The sequence below is a fragment of the Mesocricetus auratus genome, unplaced genomic scaffold (genome assembly GCF_017639785.1).
Source record: "Mesocricetus auratus isolate SY011 unplaced genomic scaffold, BCM_Maur_2.0 Super-Scaffold_100007, whole genome shotgun sequence".
NCBI classification, from domain to species: domain Eukaryota; kingdom Metazoa; phylum Chordata; class Mammalia; order Rodentia; family Cricetidae; genus Mesocricetus; species Mesocricetus auratus.
In genome coordinates this window covers 83,853,037-83,870,577 of record NW_024429191.1, presented here as the reverse complement: position 1 = coordinate 83,870,577, position 17,541 = coordinate 83,853,037, and the positions used below count along the sequence as shown (strand labels likewise).

The window sequence follows — 17,541 nt, the reverse complement described above, 5'->3', positions numbered from 1 at the left end:
GCTTCCTGCCAGTATTGTGGTTTGCTAGTAAGTCGTGGGCATTGGACCCTTTTACAGACCCGATGTGTGGGCCAGAGTTGAAGTCACTTCAAAACTTAAAGCTGTCCCACGTGTGGGGCCGTCAGAAACGCCTCATCGTTTTTTTTCTGGAGAAGAATTATGGGCCCGGTTTATATTTACCTGACCCTTTATCCACTTAGGGTTTGGACACTGGCTAAAGAGGACGTTTTGTGGGCGGACATGGCTATTTTCATCTTCAAATTGGAAGAAGCGAGGGTTTATTTATTTTTTTAAGAAAAACGCACTGTTCAGGATGTAGGATGGCATATTTGTACTGGTTCTGTTTAATGACCTCTTTGAACGTACCGTGTTCCTTTTAATACGGTATATCATGTACCAGGTGTCCTGTGGCGGACTGACATGTGTGCAGACCCGCGGGCCAGCCGTAACTCTGGCGAACTCTTTGAACTCTTATGCCTTGTAGGTAAATAATTGTACTCTCAGAGTAACAAGAAACAATTTAGAAACTACTGAAGGTCGACATTTTCAAATTCAAGGTTTCCCCCTCCCCCCAAGAACAATTTATATGCGTTTTTGTAAGGACAGACCCTAGGTGATTTTGTTTTTGTTTTGTTGTTTTTCTCTCCTAATTAAAAAGATCTACTTTTCACAACTAGGGCCAGGTTTTGAACTTGAACACTTCACCTTGGGTTGGCTGATTGCTGCCTGGTGCCTGCTCACAAATGAGAATATAAGCAGAATGACAGAATGTTTGACGTGGAAATCGATCCTTTCCTATTTTCACAGCCGGGGTGTGTATGGTTTTCTTGCCCACAGCTTTGCACTCTCTTCTTTCACGAGATTCCAGTTTGTGTCGTCCAGCAACGTAGGATAAGGATCAAAATAACTATTTAGCTTTAGTTTTTAGTTCATGTCAATATTTTCAATTGTGCTTAGAAATCCAAACTTTCAGCGGTCATGGGAATGATCCCAGACGCTCATCAAAGGGGTTTTACTGTAACCTTTTTAGATGAAAGGTCAGAATTTCACTTCTAGAATTTTCTTCTAATAAAACATTTCCATTCCAAACGTGGTTAGGAATTAGTATTTTAAAAACTGAGGTGAATGTTAGGGCAGAATTTGTACTTAGAGTAGGCAGCAGTGACTTTGGGTAGAATACAGCAGCTGTTAAATCAGACAAACCCGGTTCTGATAACTTGCTTACTGTATCCTCAGGCAAGTTATTTTTCTTTTTAGGGACTCCATTTCCTGATGTGTGAAATGGGGACAGCTAGTGCTTTTGAAGGAAGGGACCTTGCACATAATGGATAGTGAATGTATGTTCTCTTTATCTCCCTACCAAAGTGCCTTTTACTCTTCATCATTTTAAGTGTGCTGTGCTTGACAGTGATTTTGTGTGTGTGTATGTGTTTGTTTTTTTTATTGATGAAGTAGTTAGTACATTGGAGACAATGCTGTGATTTTCTTTTAGAGTGTGTTTTTTTTTTTTTTTTACTGAGCCAGACACTGACTCATTATTGGTTGAGACGCTAGGCTACAACCAAAATGTAGTAATATCTTTATTAGTAAGTCCTGGAGGCTGCTTTTGCCAATCCAGAATGTGCTTAGTTAGTCACATTCTAGAGTTTTCCTTTTCTTCCTAGACCTTTATTTTATAGCTAATGTTGGTTAATTTTATATGGGTGCCATTTTACTTAATTATATCCAAAAGATTGGCACTATGTGAGACCAAATGCTTTTGTTTAAAAAAATTAGCTCAGCTAAGATACATCAAGATTATTTAATCAGTATTTGATTTGATGGGGGTTAAGAAAAAGCCACTGAGAACCAAGGACCATGTGTATAAGAAACACAGTGTGCCTCTGAGAGATAAATCTCAACCAGAATGGTCTTGTTTAGCATTTTCTTTGATAACCATCACCTGCATGAATTACCCTAGAGGAGACATGGAGTTACTTATTCTGTGGCTATGAGTAGGGTGCTTCATTGCTGGTGTTATCAGGGTAGTTGGTCGTGAACTTGAACTGTAGTCATGAACACATGTATGTTTCATTAATTCAGCTGCCCACTCAGCTTTCTTCAGCAAAATAGTCAGAACAGTAGAGAAATTGTATATGAAACTTACTCTAAAGAAAGAGCATTTACAGGCTGGAGAGATGGCTCAATGGTTAAGAACACTGTCTGCTTTTACAGAGGACCTGGGTTTAATTCCCAGCACCCACATGGAAGCTTACAACTGTCTGCAACTCCAATTCCAGAGAATCTGAAACCCACACACAGACATACCTGCAGACAAAACACCAATGCACATAAAATAACAATAAATCACTTAAAAAAAAAAAAGAAGAGAAAGAACATTTACTGGTCTTATAGAGGACCTGGGTTTGATTCCCAGCACCTACATGGACAGTCTGTAATTCCGGTTTCATGGGATTCAACACTCTGTTCTAACCTCTGTAGGCACCAGGCATGCATGTGGTACACATATACATACATGTTGGCAAACATACATATATTTCCCTAATAGAAGTAAATATTTTTTTTTTAAGTTTAAAGATAGAGCATGATCCTGAATAGGGATGAGTGAACCGCATGCAGGCTTCTTTATGCTATCTGGTGGCATAGTTCCGCCTTCATGGGTCTAGGGGAGGTAGCTATTCGCTTGCTTCGGGTTTTCCACACCATTTTCCGGTTGAATCATTGACTGTCTATTAATTTTCATTGAAATTCTCCTTGCTTTTGAGATATAGAGTCATCTGTAATTTTAATATTTTGTGTGTTTATAATGACCAAATATTTCCTCCATAGAAATGATACAGAGGAGAAATACCTAATGTCATTTTAATGGGTTCAGTTCATATTATTTTCAAACAGTTTGGAGTCTGTCACCTAGCAAGATGATTAGAGAGTGGTGCTGACTTAAAAATTAAGGGTGGTGAATCATGCTTTGTGAATAATAAGGGTGTTAGTTGGCTGTGTCTCCCGGATGCTGAAGATTGTGTTGTGGCTTTAGCTTTACCATATTCCACAGACTTGCCTGGCTCAGAGTGACATATTGCAGAGGGATGAGAATGAGTGCATCCTACCCTGTGGGGAAAAGTAGAAATTAAACCAAATAATCATAAGGCCATTACTTGCATTTCTTCTTAAAGTTGTAACCATCATCCATGTAAAGAGCATTTGAACTTTTGTGTTCATCTACAGGTTGGGGAATGGGGTCCTGGTTGATTGGGTTGGAAGAGCAGTAGCCGCAGTTTGCCTAGCAGTTAGTTGCCTTGATGGAGTTTGGAGTTGTTTTCATTTCCCTAGACTTATAAAGAAAGGTGTATTGCCTTTTATTCAGGGGAGCCAGCATGCATGAGTGCTATTTTCTGTATGATTTGGCAAATTAAAAAAGTTTACTTTATAGCCGGGCGTTGGTGGCGCACGCCTTTAATCCCAGCACTCGGGAGGCAGAGGCAGGTGGATCTCTGTGAGTTCGAGACCAGCCTGGACTACCAAGTGAGTTCCAGGACAGCCTCCAAAGCCACAGAGAAACCCTGTCTCGAAAAACCAAAAAAAAAAAATTTACTTTATATACATTGGTGTTATATACATTGCCTACATGTATGTCTGGGTGAGGGTGTTGCGTCACCTGAGCTGGAGATACAGACAGCTGTGAGCTGCTATGTAGGTGCTGGGAGTCAAGCCCAGGTCGTCTCAAAGAGCAGCCAGTGGCTCTTAACCACTGAGCCATCTCTCCAACTGCGGATGTTGTTTAAAGCATAAAACCAACTTTAAATTGTAAGACAGCCAATGGACAGTAAACTGTTTTCTTTAAGTTGAGTGAAAAATGTTTGGCTTATGTTTTCAGGATGAAAATAGCGTTGGTACTCGCTGACCGCTCTGTAACTAAGCGTTGCTGAGAAGATGCTTTCTGCTGGCTTTTTAAATAGCTCGCGTGTAGCTTCCTTTGCTCCGTAGTAGTTTCAGATCAGCTCTCTAGCAGATGCAGCCTCCACGAGCACTCTGCAGTTCCTCAGGGTAGTCCTGTGACCTTAGTTTTGATGGCAGCCTGTCTCCTGCAGATAAGATTCTTTGCATGTGGTTATGAGGCCATTTAAAGTTTTCCTGAAGACTGTCCATAAGTCAAGAGGTGATGTGTTAATTGTCCTTTGGAGACTCCTGTTCTTTGCATGGCATGTCCATGCAGCTGTTTTTCTTAGGAAAATTAAAGTGCCAAATGACAATAAAGTTATTACTTTTGACTTTTTTGTTGTTGCTGGTTTTTCTTTTTTCTTTTTTCATTTTGCTTTATTTTCCTTTTCCTACAAACATAGGTTCACTGTTTATCCAAAAGATTATGTCACTTTCAAAATAATTATTTCATCAGGGTCAGTTTATATGTTATGCAAATATGCCTCCTCTTTAATGTTTTGGTTATATCATTTATAACTTAACAATAATGTGGTAACTTTAAAACAAAATAACTTTTTTTTGTTTGTTTGTTTTTTGAGACAGGGTTTCTCTGTATTGTTTTGGAGCCTGTCCTGGAACTCGATCGGTAGACCAGGCTGGTCTCGTAATCACTCTGCCTCCTGAGTGTTGGGATTAAAAGCATGCGCCACCAACATCCAGCAATAACTTTTTTTTTTTAAGTTATTTGTATTTTGGAGACAGGGTCTCTACATAGCTCTGGCTGCTCTGGAACTCACTAAGTAGACCATGCTGGCCTTGAACTCACAGAGATTCACCTGCCTCAGCCTCCTGGGTGCTGGGATTAAAGACATGCGCTACCATGCCCAGCATCAAAATAACTTGTAAAATTTTTTTATTTTGTTTTGTTTTTGCGACATGTAGCCCTGGCTGACCTGGGACTCAAAGTGTAGATTAGGCTGACCTAATCTAACTTGTGTGATTCTTTACCTCTGCCTTTCTTTTCTTCTTCTTCTTCTCTCTCTCTCTCTCTCTCTCTCTCTCTCTCTCTCTCTCTCTCTCTCTCTCTCTCTCTCTCTCCTTCCTTCTCTTTCTCCCTTCCTTCCTTTTGTTTTTTTTTGTTTGTTTGTTTGTTTTGTTTTTGAGTTTTTTGAGACAGGGTTTCTCTGTGTAATAGCCCTGGCTGTCCTGGAACTCGCTCTGTAGACCAGGCTGCCCTCAAACTCACTGAGATCCTCCTGCCTCTGTTTCCCAAGTGCTGGGATTAAGGGCGTACAACACTACTGCCCTTGCTGTCTTTCTAGTTGGGATAACAAATGTGTGCCACCATGTCCTGCCCAAATAACTTTTCAATAACCCTAAAACAAAAAGGAATCTTTAAAAAAAAACATGTATTTTTTTCTTAAGCCAGTTACCCTTACGTAACTTAAAACGGTTCCCAGTTCTTCTGATCTTCACTGAGTATAACTCTACATGAGTCACACTGCTGCTTTGACCACAACTGTTACTACTTAGTTTGATCACAGTCTATTGCCAACACTTGGATTAGATTTTTACTGGTTTATTGAAATGAAACCCACTGACGTTCTAGAACTATTTTGAATGTAGTAGCATATATGAATAAATGTGTAGGCTTTGGGGGGCACTGCTCCATTCAATATCAACCATCTGATCTAATCCATCAGGAGTATAGTGCTGGTCCCTTAGTGACAGTGGGATCACATTAAAGTCTTGGAGGGTGAAGTTTAGGCATATGCCACCACCTCCACTCATTCCCAGGTATGGGACCCTTCCCTCTTAGGTTGAAACCCTTACCCTCTAGAAAAAGAGATTAGGAAGCCAGGGCCAGAGAGGTCTGGTGACCTGTCCTAGGTTATATGTGAGTAGCAGGAAGAACTTTGGACTGGATCCTCTTGCTTTTCTCTGGAGAGCTGTCTCCCAACCCTTTGCAGTTCTCTGGGTCTGGGGCTTATATTAGAACTTGTCAGTACAGCTCTCCTAGTTAACCTGAGGAGTGGACTAAGGAGGGTTGCCATGAGGCTCTAGGTTTGGAGAAGGACCATCTGATAGGCTTGCTGATACTCTGGAAAATGCTTTCTTAGATGTGTATATTCCTCCCACATGAGCCATGGCCCTGTGTTGTAGCGTGGAGCTTCAGCTTAAGCTAGAGATACTGCCTTCAGCTGAGAAGCTCTGTCAGGAGACAGGCCATTTTTAGTAGCCTAACCCAGCTCTAGAGGGTTAAGATCAAGAGACCACTAAGCCAAATTTGTAGTTTAAGCTTATTTCTTTGAGGGCTAATAATATCCCAGCAGGTGCATGTTTTTCAGAAACTTCTTGCCTGGTAATATGTCTGAAATAGCAAAACTGAAAACTTGTCTTAGAAGTCCTTAACTAAGTTCTTATTATCAACTCTGCCAAAGCCTTCACCAGGAAACCCTGAAGAGATGGAGCTGTCTGCAGAGGCCCCCACCTCCCAAGCAGTTTTGTCACCAGGGAAGTGGGCCTGCAGTGACAGCAAAGAGTGAGGACCTGATCATGGCAGTGACCCTTGGACCATAGAAGGACTCAAATTAGCCTAGGTGAACCTAGAAAGAGAATATAATAGGGAGTTGGGGGACAGGAAGATGCCCTGAGTTGTGTGTGTGACATCTGGCTGATTGATTTGTGCTAGGGCCAGAGAGACAACCCTGCCTTGCAATTTTTTTTTTTTTTTTTTTTGCCTCTGTGGAGTTTAGCATGCTTTGTTAGCTAAACTCATTGTAGTGTAGGCACTTAGCAAATACTGATTGAATTTCCCCTTCAGGTTAATTAAGAACAATATACAAGGGGCTATTTTATTATTTATTTATTTACCCACTTGCTTGTTTATTGGGGGTAGGGTTTCTCTGTGTAGACCAAACTGGCTTCAAACTCAGAGATCCATCTGCCTCTGCCACCTGAGTGATGAGTTTAAAGGTGTGTGCCACCAATGCCCAGCACAAGGGGCAATTTTTAACTTCAAGAAAATGGCTTGTGGATTTCAAGGGGAAAGGTGTCACTTTGGCTGTCTCTATTCTATAATCTTTTTGTTTTGTTTACTTGTTTTTTTGGTTTTCAACACAGGGTTTCTCTATGTAACAGCTCTGGCTGTCCTGGAACTCATTTGTAGACCAGGCTAGCATCAAACTTACAGAGCTATGCCTGCCTCTGCCTCCTGAGTGCTAGAATTGAAGTCGTACACCACTGTGGCACAGCCTCTATTCTATAATATTTAGAAGGATTTTAGTGACAATGTGTATTCAGTTAGATGGGCTTCCAGAACATTTTCTTGGGTGGGTAGACAAAACCTGAGTTTGTGGCATTTGTAAGCTCCTCATGTCAGCAATGAGATTCATTTTTCCATTGCCAAACCCATTAGGTTAATGGTGGTGATCAGTCCAGGTCCATTTCATTCTTCACTCAGTGTGAGCTTTCACTATTAAAAAAATGACCCTCGATCCAGGATTGTCTTCATGTATTAAACATGATTTCCTTAGTTAGTGGACTAATTTATAATTATAATTCAAAACCACATTGTTCTTCAGTGGATCATCTCCCCTCCCCCATCTCAGATGAAGGGACAATAGTTTGTCTAGGTCTCAGGAGTGTTTGTCATGGAAACTGAATTTCTTCCTACATTTCTGAACAAACAGTGCTGTCAGATCCCCAGAACCTGATGTTGCCATTGATCTCTGGCTGAACTAGAGGAGCTTGTTGACTAAGGTAAATCATATTTCTTAAAATTAATGGCCCATGACTCCTGAGGGGCCTTAGAGGTGTAGGAGAAACATCTGCACAGAAGGCCACAGCTGCACTAAGGATGTGTTCCTTGCAGCAGTGCTTCCTAACCTGGACGAAATTAGTCATCTGGAGTCACCAGGGAAGCTTTTAAAGCTCCATGCCCAGCTAGAACCCCAGTGAAGGAAATCAACATCTCTGGGCATACAGCCTGCATCGTTTAATACATGTCCTAAACCCCGGTAGAGACCTTTAGGCAATCCCTGTACCTTCCTGTGTCTTGATGTTGACTGAGTAAGGGTAGTTACATGTTCCGGTGATGTCACAGAGCAACCCAGACTAGAGAAACTGCCAGCTCATTTTATGGAGAGGTTGGGCTTGAAAGATTCTGCTAGTGAGTGGCAGAACTAGAAATAATAGAGCACCAAGTACTGTTTGTTTCTACTATGTTTCATTGTTCAACTTTGTGTGTGTTTGTGTGGCATGTTCAAGTGTGTGATAATGCATATGGATGTCAAAGATCATCCATCCTCTGGTAAACTTTAGAGCCATTTATCAGGTTGGTTTTTTGTTTGTTTGTTAACTTGATTTTCTTTTTAATTCATTTATCTAGCCGGGCATTGGTGGCACATGCCTTTAATCCCAACACTCGGGAGGCAGAGGCTAGCCTGGCCTACAGAGCGAGCTCCAGGACATCCTCCAAAACAATACAAAGAAACAATACAGAGAAACCTTGTCTCGAAAAACCAATAATAATAATAATAATGATAATAATAATAATAAAGATATGCACCACCACCGCCCGGTTTAATAATAGTTTTTTAAAAATTATTTTTTGTTTCATGTGCATTGGTGTTTTGCCTGCATGCATGTCTGTATGAGGGTGTCAGGTCCCCTGGAACTGGAGCTACAGACAGTTGTGAGCTGCCATGTGGGTGCTGAGAATTGAACCCAGGTTCTCTGGAAGAACAGTCAATGCTCTTAACTGCTGAACTGTCTCTGCAGTCCCCTCTAGATGTTTATTAGAAGGTACCCAACACCTTTGCTTTCTTTGTTTATTAAGAGAGTTGGGGATTACAACAACCCAGCTTTCCAGGTTCCCTTCCCAAACCCTGACAAGTAAAACATCCTTCTAATATTAAAGAATGCAAGCAGGAATTTTCCAGGAAGAATGAAGTAGCCAAGGGAAGTGGATGAAAGGGGTTTATGGAGGGAGTAAGTTGGGCCTTTAAAGTACAAGAGTGAAGCATGTGCCTTCTTGAAGTCATTACGCCAAGGACATAGCTGTGTCCTATGCTTAGTGTGCCACTACTCACAATAGCCATGGCAGGGAATCAGCCCAAATGTTCATTTGTAGATGAGCAGATAAAGACAGTGTGCTATGTATACACAATAGAATGTTATCTAGCTGGAGAGATTGTTCACTGGTTAAGAGCACTGGCTGCTCTGGCAGAGAACCAAGGTTCAATTCCCAGCATCCACATGGTGGCTCACAAACCAACAGTAACTCCAGTTCCGGGGGATCTAATGCCCTCCTCTGACCTCCACAGGCACCAGGCACACAGGTGTCAAACAGATATACATACATTCAGGCAAAATATTCATACACAAAAATAAAAATATTTTAAAAAAGAATGTTATCCAGTCATGAAAAAGAGTGTCACTTGTGATAACATGGATAGAACTGGGGGACATAATGTTAAGCCAGACAGAAAGATAGATGCCATATGTTCTTATTCACATGTGCACGCTAAAGAAATTGATCTTATAGAAACAGATGGTAGAGCCCGGCGGTGGTAGCGCACACCTTTAATCCCAGCACTTAGGAGGCAGAGGCAAGCAGATCTATGTGAGTTTGAGGCCAGCCTGGTCTACAGAGCTTCAAAGCTACACAGAGAAACCCTGTTTCAAAAAACCAAGAAAAAGAAAAGGAAAAACAGATAGTAGAATAATGATTACCAAACCAGGCATGGTGACACACATGCCTAATATCCCAGAACTTGAGAGGCTGAAACAGGAGAACTGGTTAAGACAAGCTGAGCTACATAGCTTAAGACCCCATCTCAGGGGGGGAAGTGAATGTACCAAAGGCAGGCAGGGGATAGAGTGAAAGAAATAGAGAGGGCAGGTAATTAAAATATAGTTAGTTACTAGTGAGATGGCTCACTAGGAAGGCACAGAACCTACATGGTGGAAGGAGAGAGCTAACTATTCCACATTATTCTCTGACCTCTACACATGTGCACATACCCCTCCTCCCAAGCACATGAATAAATAGATGTATTTTTAAAAATATATAGCTAGGCCAGGAGTTGGTGGTGCACATCTTTTATCCCAGCACTTGGGAGGCAGAGGCAGGCAGATCTCTGTGAGTTCAAGGCCAGCCTGGTCTACAGAGCGAGTTCCAGGACAGCCTCCAAAACAATACAGAGAAACCCTGTCTTGAAAAACAAAACAAAACAAAAACCCAAAAAACATATATATATATATGTATATATATGGAAATTAGGAGTTTGTAGCTCAATAGAATGTAGTTAGTAATAATTTATTAAGGATTTCAACATAGTTGGAAAGGATTTTGAATGTTTTCAAAATTTATATTTTTATTGTATGGATTTTGCCTGCATGTATGTCTGTGTATACCTAGTTCCTGTAGAGGTCAGAAGAGAGCATCAGGTCCCTGGAACAGGAGTTTCGGGCAGGTGTGAGCTATTTTATGGGCACTGGGAATCTAATCTGGGTCCTCTGCAAAAGCAGCCAATGCTCTTAACTGTTGAGCCATCTCTGTCCCCCAGAGTTTGAATGTTTCTAACACAAAGAAATGATACATAAGATGATGGCTGTGCCAATTACCCTAACTTGATTGTGGCATATTATATAGATCTTAAAAAACATTAGGAACTGGGCAGCAGTGGCACATGCCTTTAATCCCAGCACTTACGAGGCAGAGACAGATGGCTCTCTGTAAGTTCTGTAGAGTGAGCTCCAGGACAACCAGAGCTACACACAGAAACCCTCTCTCGAAAAACTAAAAATCAAACCAAACCAAACCAAACAAAAACCCAACCAAACAAACAAAAAAACATATTGGGTATACATAAGTACATACAACTATTTTTTTTTTTTTTTTTTTTTTTTGGAGACAGGATTTCTCTGTGTAGCTCCTAACTGTCCTGGAACTCATTCTGTAGACCAGGCTGGTCTTGAACTCAGAGATCTGCCTGCCTCTGGCTCTGCCTCTGCCTCTGTCTCCTGAGTGCTAGGACTAAAAGTGTGCACCACCACTGCCTGGCCTATTGTATTTGTTTAAAACATTGTTTAGGGGCCAGCAAGATGTCTCAATGAATAAATTAGCTTGATCCCAGTCTTTACTACCTGACTTGGCTCCCTGGGACCAGCATAGTAGAAGGAGAAAACAGACCCTTGAAAGCTGACCTTTCCTCAAAAGCTGACTGATCTCTGTGTATGCATGCACAGACACACACTTACCAAGTACATGTTTAAAAGTGGGTTTGGTTTGGTTTTTACATAAGAGGAACATGAAGAGCAGAGCAGGAGAGTAGGGACCTGGTGAGTCAGTCAGTGGGTGTGTCTCCATCAAGTAAGGCTCTGCTGTCCTGGAGGACTCTGGAAACAGAGGACCCTATGTCACTTAGTGTAGGGTCAGCATCCAGGTCTGTACTCCCCTTTGTTTCTCATTTCATCTTCTGGAGGAATGGTGGTAACAATTTTCAGATATGTTTGAAAATCCTGAGGAAATCCAAGAGCTCTTATTTTTTTATTAATGTATTTTTTACGTTGTAATCCCAGTTCCCCCTTCCTCCTCTCCTCTCACTCCCCCCACTTTCCCCCACACCTCCTGTCTGCTTTTAGGAAGCCTAAATCTGTTCCATCATCTTGTTGAGGTAGGACCAATACCACCCCACCGCCACTCTCCCTAACCCTCCCACCCCTGTTTCTAGGCTGAGCAAGTTATCTCTCCAAAAAGAAATGGCTCCACTAAGTCAGTTTGTGCATTAGACTTAGATCTTGGACCCACTGCCAGTGGCCTCATATATTGATCCAACTGCACCGTTGTGACCTATATTTAGGGAGTCTAGTTCAGTCTTATGCAGAGTCCCCATTTCTCAGACCAGAGTCAGTGATCTCTCACTAGCTTGGGTCAGCTGATTCTGTGGGTTTCCCATCATGGTCTTGACTCCCTTGTTCATATTTTCGTTCCTACCTCACTTCGATTGTACAAGAGCTCCTACTGTTGACTTATAATGGTAACAAGAAAAAAATTTAAATTATGGAAATTCCTCAGCAGTTTCTTGATTTTTGTGATGACTCTGTTTCCAAATGTGCATGATTTTTATATTAACTAAAATTAAATTTCTTCCCACTATAGTAGTATCTGTAATATCACCAAAGAGCTTAAAACAGTATAAGAAAGCTTTTGTAAAACCAGATTGGTAGAGTTTTACCTCAGAGGTACTGTCTGCTCTGCTTAATCCAGCAATGGTTTCCCCATAATTCTTTTGGGAGTCATTTTCTAGTTGTCATGGTCTGGTTTTACAAAGAAGAAAACAGTTTCCTTATACAGAGTGATTAAGACGTTTATCTCTAGTTTTGCTGCTTAACTAACAGAGAATCAAACCACGGTTTCTTCTAAGACCAGCCCTATTCCTGCTCTGAGGGCTGAGTACTTGGAAATCTCTAGAGCTCTTAGTGTGGTAAAGCTCAGTCCTTATCTGATCTGTGGTTGGAGAGAAGGAGAGCTCTCCCTTAAGGTTTAGATGGTAGACGCTTTAAGAGTCTCTAGCTTGTGTTATAGCTAGAAACCAGCCTCTGGTCCCTACAGCATTTTCTTTTTATTTTATTATTTATTTTACCTTTTAAAATTCTTTGGTATTTCTTTCCCTACCCAAAATCTTAAAGTGAATCAGATAATTAATAAAATTGCAACATTTTGAGATAAGTGGAGACACGAGGGTGTGGCAGGTCAGGATTAGGAATGACTATTTAAAGGCATCAAGATTTCTGGATTTAGGACATGGTTTGATGGGCTGGGGTTAGTAGAACAGCAGCAAAGCCTGAGGAGAGGAGTGTGAAGACCTGGTCTAGAAGGTACAGTGGCTCTGAAGATGGCAGTTGCTTTGGGCAGGAATTGGTGATGTTGCCAAGTCAGCTGTCAGGAGGCGCCATTGTGGAACGCGCTTTTTTCATTGTCTTACATGATTCCTCTGCTAGGTGGTCAGCTCCTTGAAGGCAGGAGTTTTGTAAGCTTTGGGGGTTCTACATAACATGCCTCTTTCTGTACATGTGTAGGATGAAAACAAGGGTCCAGTCTGAGAGTGGGGTTGAAATACGTGAACTAGCAAGTAAGAGAAACTGAAGAGTCAGCCAGCAAAGCTGAGTGAGGTAGGGAGTGCCTGGAAGAGACTGATAAATCCTACAAGTCCTTGCCAGCCTCCTTGAGTAATGGAGGTCATGATTCAGTGACTTATCTTGGTCTTTAGGGTTCTAGATTTCTCTCTATTGTAGTAAAAGTCACCCTAGAATGGGTGCAGGTACCGTGGAGACAGATTGGGTGATTTGAAAGAGAGGAATAGGCTTAATGGTCATTCTGATCACATGCGACATGGCTGATCAGAGAAGGCTCTTAGACATGGAGTCTTAGAAAGCAGACCTTGAGTTGGGGGTTCACCGGAAGGAAGGCCTCTTTAAGCTTTCTCATCAAGTTTTGCTCTGTTGCCCCCATAATCAGCTATAAACCAGCTATGCAACATTAATGTAGTGTTAGTGTAAGTTAAAACATGAGGAAAGACCCCCCATTATATACCCACAGAGCATCTGTGTTTGGCTTGTGGACTGCTTCGGGAGTAGGATTTTCCTTCTAGGTCTGTTTTGCTGTGATAGCAGCATGTGGTCCTGTTGCTTCTGTAGGGTAGCCATAGATAAATCATGAATTAGACATGGCAGGTCGATTCTGGCCTTTGTAGCCCACTCTGCAAGCACATGCCCCAGCTTGTGCTTTCTTCCTTAGCCCTATCTGTGCCTGTTCCCTGTCTGCTTGCTCTCTCCAGCACACTGGTCCTAGAGGTCCTTAAACACAGCAAATTATCTTCAGTCTCATAGCCTCTGCACAGGCTTTGTCCAGCACCTCAGTTGTACTTCCTTTCCTTCCTGTGGCCATTAACTCAAGAAAACTTTTGAGAGGAAATCTCCACTCTTGAATCCCATTCCATCCCATCGAAAGACCAGATAGCTGTTACACTTTTTTTGTTTTGTTTTGTTTTGTTTTTCGAGACAGGGTTTCTCTGTGGCTTTGGAGGCTGTCCTGGAACTCGCTCTGTAGACCAGGCTGGCCTCGAACTCACAGAGATCCGCCTGCCTCTGCCTCCCAAGTGCTGGGATTAAAGGCGTGCGCCACCAACGCCCGGCTAGCTTTCTGTCTTTTTTATAGTGCTTACAGCATCTTGTCACTTTGTTTGTGAGACTGGCTCGTCAATGGATAATAAATGGACTTTGTGAGGGCTGGAGTCAGATCTCTTTTGTAATGATCATTATTGTGTTTTGTTATTATTAGTTTTTAAAAAAATTCTCTCCGTGTGTGTGTGTGTGTGTGTGTGTGTGTGTGTGTGTGTGTATGTAGTTCAGAGGATGACTTGTGGGTTGGTTCTCTCCTAACATTATATAAATTGCAACTCGAGTCACCAGGCTTAGTATGAACATATCTACCCTCTGAGCCATTTTGCTAGCCCTCTCCATTTTTTTTTGAGACAGATCTCTTGTAGATGACTACCTATGTATCAGAGGATAATTTTGAGCTACTAATTCTCACCTCTTTGCTCCTGAGTTGTGGGATTATAGATGACAGATATGCACTTTTTAAAAAAATCATGATTAGATTCTCATGGCTCTAACACACACATGCATGTGTGTGTGTGCATGCATGCATGTTTGTGTGCATAAACTCATTTAAAATTTTAAATCACACACACATATGTATTTGTTAATTTAAATTTCCCTAAGTATTTCAGCATTTTACTATTTATCCCCATTTTATGGATGAGAAAGCCAAGGCACAGGTTGGTTGCACACTGGTGGTCTGGCTCCAGAATCTGGCCTTTTAACAACTGTAACATAATCTAGGCACTACGTTGTACTAATAGATATTTGTTGAATTGTTCAGTATCATCAGAAAATGGTATGACCAGGCATGGTGGTGTAGGCCTTTAATTCCAGCATTCAGAAGCAGGCAGAAGAGGCAGGTGGATCTCTGAGTTCGAGGCCAGCCTGATCTACAGAGCAAGTTTCAGGACAGCCAAGGCTACACAGAGAAACCCTGTCTTGGGGGGGTGGAAAAAAGAAAAAGAAAGAAAATGATATATAAGATGTTTCTAGATAGTTGAATGGGAGTGACATCTAGTGAGAATCTTTTCACTACTTAAGCTCTTCCTCAAACGTCACAAAGTAAACACATTTTCTTCTTCCCTTCCTCTTTCCATCTTCTCTCTGGCAGCACCATGTATTGTACTGTTGCTGTCTGTCTAGGAGAAATGGGAGTAACCATATTTGAGACAGAGTGGATAATCAGGTTCTTTAGTTTTATTTGCTTTCTGATGATATCCTTGGCTACCACTAATATCCTTTGTTAACTGTTCTTAATTACATTAATATAACTCTTGTTTTGAAATTCTTTATTTTTTACTATTTAATTAATTAATTAATTAACCCCCCCCCAGAGGGTTTCTCTGTAACAGCCCTGTCTGTCCTGGAACTCACAGAGATCCACCAGCCTCTGTCTCCTGAGTGTTGGGATTAAAGGCGTGCTCCACCACCACTTGGCTTAATTAAATTAATTTTTGAAACAGAAATCTCAGGTGTATCCCAGGCTGGTCTTAAACCCCATATGTAGTTAAGGATGACCTTGTATCCCTGAACCTTCTGCCTCCACTTCCCAAGTGCTAGGATTATAAAAGAGTGGTGCTGGATATCCAGCCTGGCGCCTCATGCATGCTAGGTAAGCATTGTAGCAACTGAGCTACAGCCTCATTCATCTTGAAATTCTTAATATTTTTTTTTGCTTCTTAGCATTTAGAGAGATGTTGATATTTCTCAGTTCAAGAGGGAGAAAAGCAAAACAAAACATAGAAGCTTAATGTCCTTGCCTCATTGCAGATGCCCAAAGACCCACAGAAGTTGGCAGTAAGGTTGGATGGCCTCCAGAGTACACAGAGCCTGGCCAGGATGGTGACCTTAGGAAGAGAGATTGGGGGAGGGGGAATTGGGTCTGTGCAGAAGAGTGTGAAAAGTATGTGCCACCTCCATCCCCGCCTGGGCAGCCATTTTCCTTTTTCAGGGGCAGATTCTGTTCCTTGGTATCTGGAAAGGCTTCTTTTTGAACCTAGAGACTTGCTGTCTCCCTGTGGGTACTCCTTCCTGCTTCTGTTTCCTGCCCACCATTTGATAAGCTAGAGAAGGTAGTGGTGCTCCATGCCAACTTGTTCATCTGGCTTTCATTTCTCCATTTAAAAGCCACAGGTCTATAGATTTGGTTGTTCCAACATAGTCTTCCTCTATTGTTCTCCAGCATGTTGTTTGAAACAGGGTCTCTCACTGAACCTGGAACTCACTGTTTTGCCTTGATTAGGTGGGAAATGAGTCCTCAGGATCCACCTGCCTCTGCCCCCTAGTACTGGTTGACAGGAGTGGATTGCTATACCTGGCTTTTACATTGGTGCTAGGGATATGAAGTCAGATCCTCATGCTTGTGTAGTAAAATTACCCACTGAACTATGTCCATTGTGCTCCTCTACCCAGAGACAAAACTTACTATGTCGCCAAAGCTGGATTTGAATTTGTTCTCCCTCCTTTAACTTCCAAATGCTGAGATTACAGGCATGTGCCATCACAGCCAGCTAGTAAGACATTTTTCCACAAGAAATGTCAGTTTCTGATAGCCTCCTTTTGTGTGAGCATCTTATTCCTTCTAGTGAAATAGTCATAACTTTCTTTGGAGGCTCATCAATTTATTGCTGGTTAAAATGATTCCTGCTGTTGAAGTAAGTTGTCGCATATTAAGCAGTAATCTGTGTTTCCTTATGTACATTAAAAGAGTAACTCTTCATCAAAGTAGGAAGCAGGGGCTGTATCCTCATCATCTCATGACAGAGACCTTTTTAGATTATTAGAACTGGGTTCTACTCTACAACATGGTGGCTACAAGTGTTTTGTGTTCTTGATTGTTTTTAACTCCTTCTGTTCTTTATTACATTTTAATTAATTAATTAATTAATTTTGTGTGTGTGTGTATGTATGTGTGTGTGTGTGTGTGTGTGTGTGTGGTGGATTCTCTCCTACACCGTCATGTGGATTCATGGGATCGAGCTTGGGTTTTCAGGCTTGGCAACAAATGCCTTTACCTGCTGAACCATTTTGCCTGTTGAAAATTGTTAAGAGACTAGATATTAAATGTTCTTACCATATACACACAAGGTAAGATGTGAAGTGATGGATTTGTTAATTATAAATAGTTTGGTTATCCATTCTACAATGTTTATCAAAACATTTTGTATACTTTAAGCTTATACATTTTAATGTCATTTAAAACAATCTTATTTAGTTTTTCAAGACAGAGTTTCACTGTTTAGCTCTGGCTCTCCTGGAACTTACTCTGTAGGCTAGGCTGGCCTCAAACTCACAGAGAACTGCCTGCCTCTGCCTCCCAAGTGCTGGGATTAAAGGTGTGCACCACAACTGCCTGGCATAATTTTTTTTAATTAGGAAAAGATCTAGATTGGATTGGTGTGTGCTATAGGAATTTTTTAAAATGATGGTTAAGGCTATGACTTTTTGTAA

At 41.5% G+C, this 17,541-nt stretch overlaps 1 protein-coding gene across 2 annotated transcripts in view; it reads left to right on the top strand.

The window, feature by feature from the left end:
* Ern1 (endoplasmic reticulum to nucleus signaling 1) overlaps positions 1-17,541 on the top strand; it is a 91,066-nt gene that overhangs the window by 766 nt on the left and 72,759 nt on the right. Inside the window, exon 1 of one of the 2 annotated variants that reach the window (XM_040749951.1) lies at positions 17,140-17,178. The exons of the other annotated variant lie outside the window; for it this stretch is intronic. Coding sequence (XP_040605885.1) covers positions 17,155-17,178 — 24 coding nt within the window. The 5' untranslated portion in view covers positions 17,140-17,154. Of the gene's footprint in view, positions 1-17,139; positions 17,179-17,541 lie in introns of those variants that run through there. 2 annotated transcript variants of the gene reach the window in all.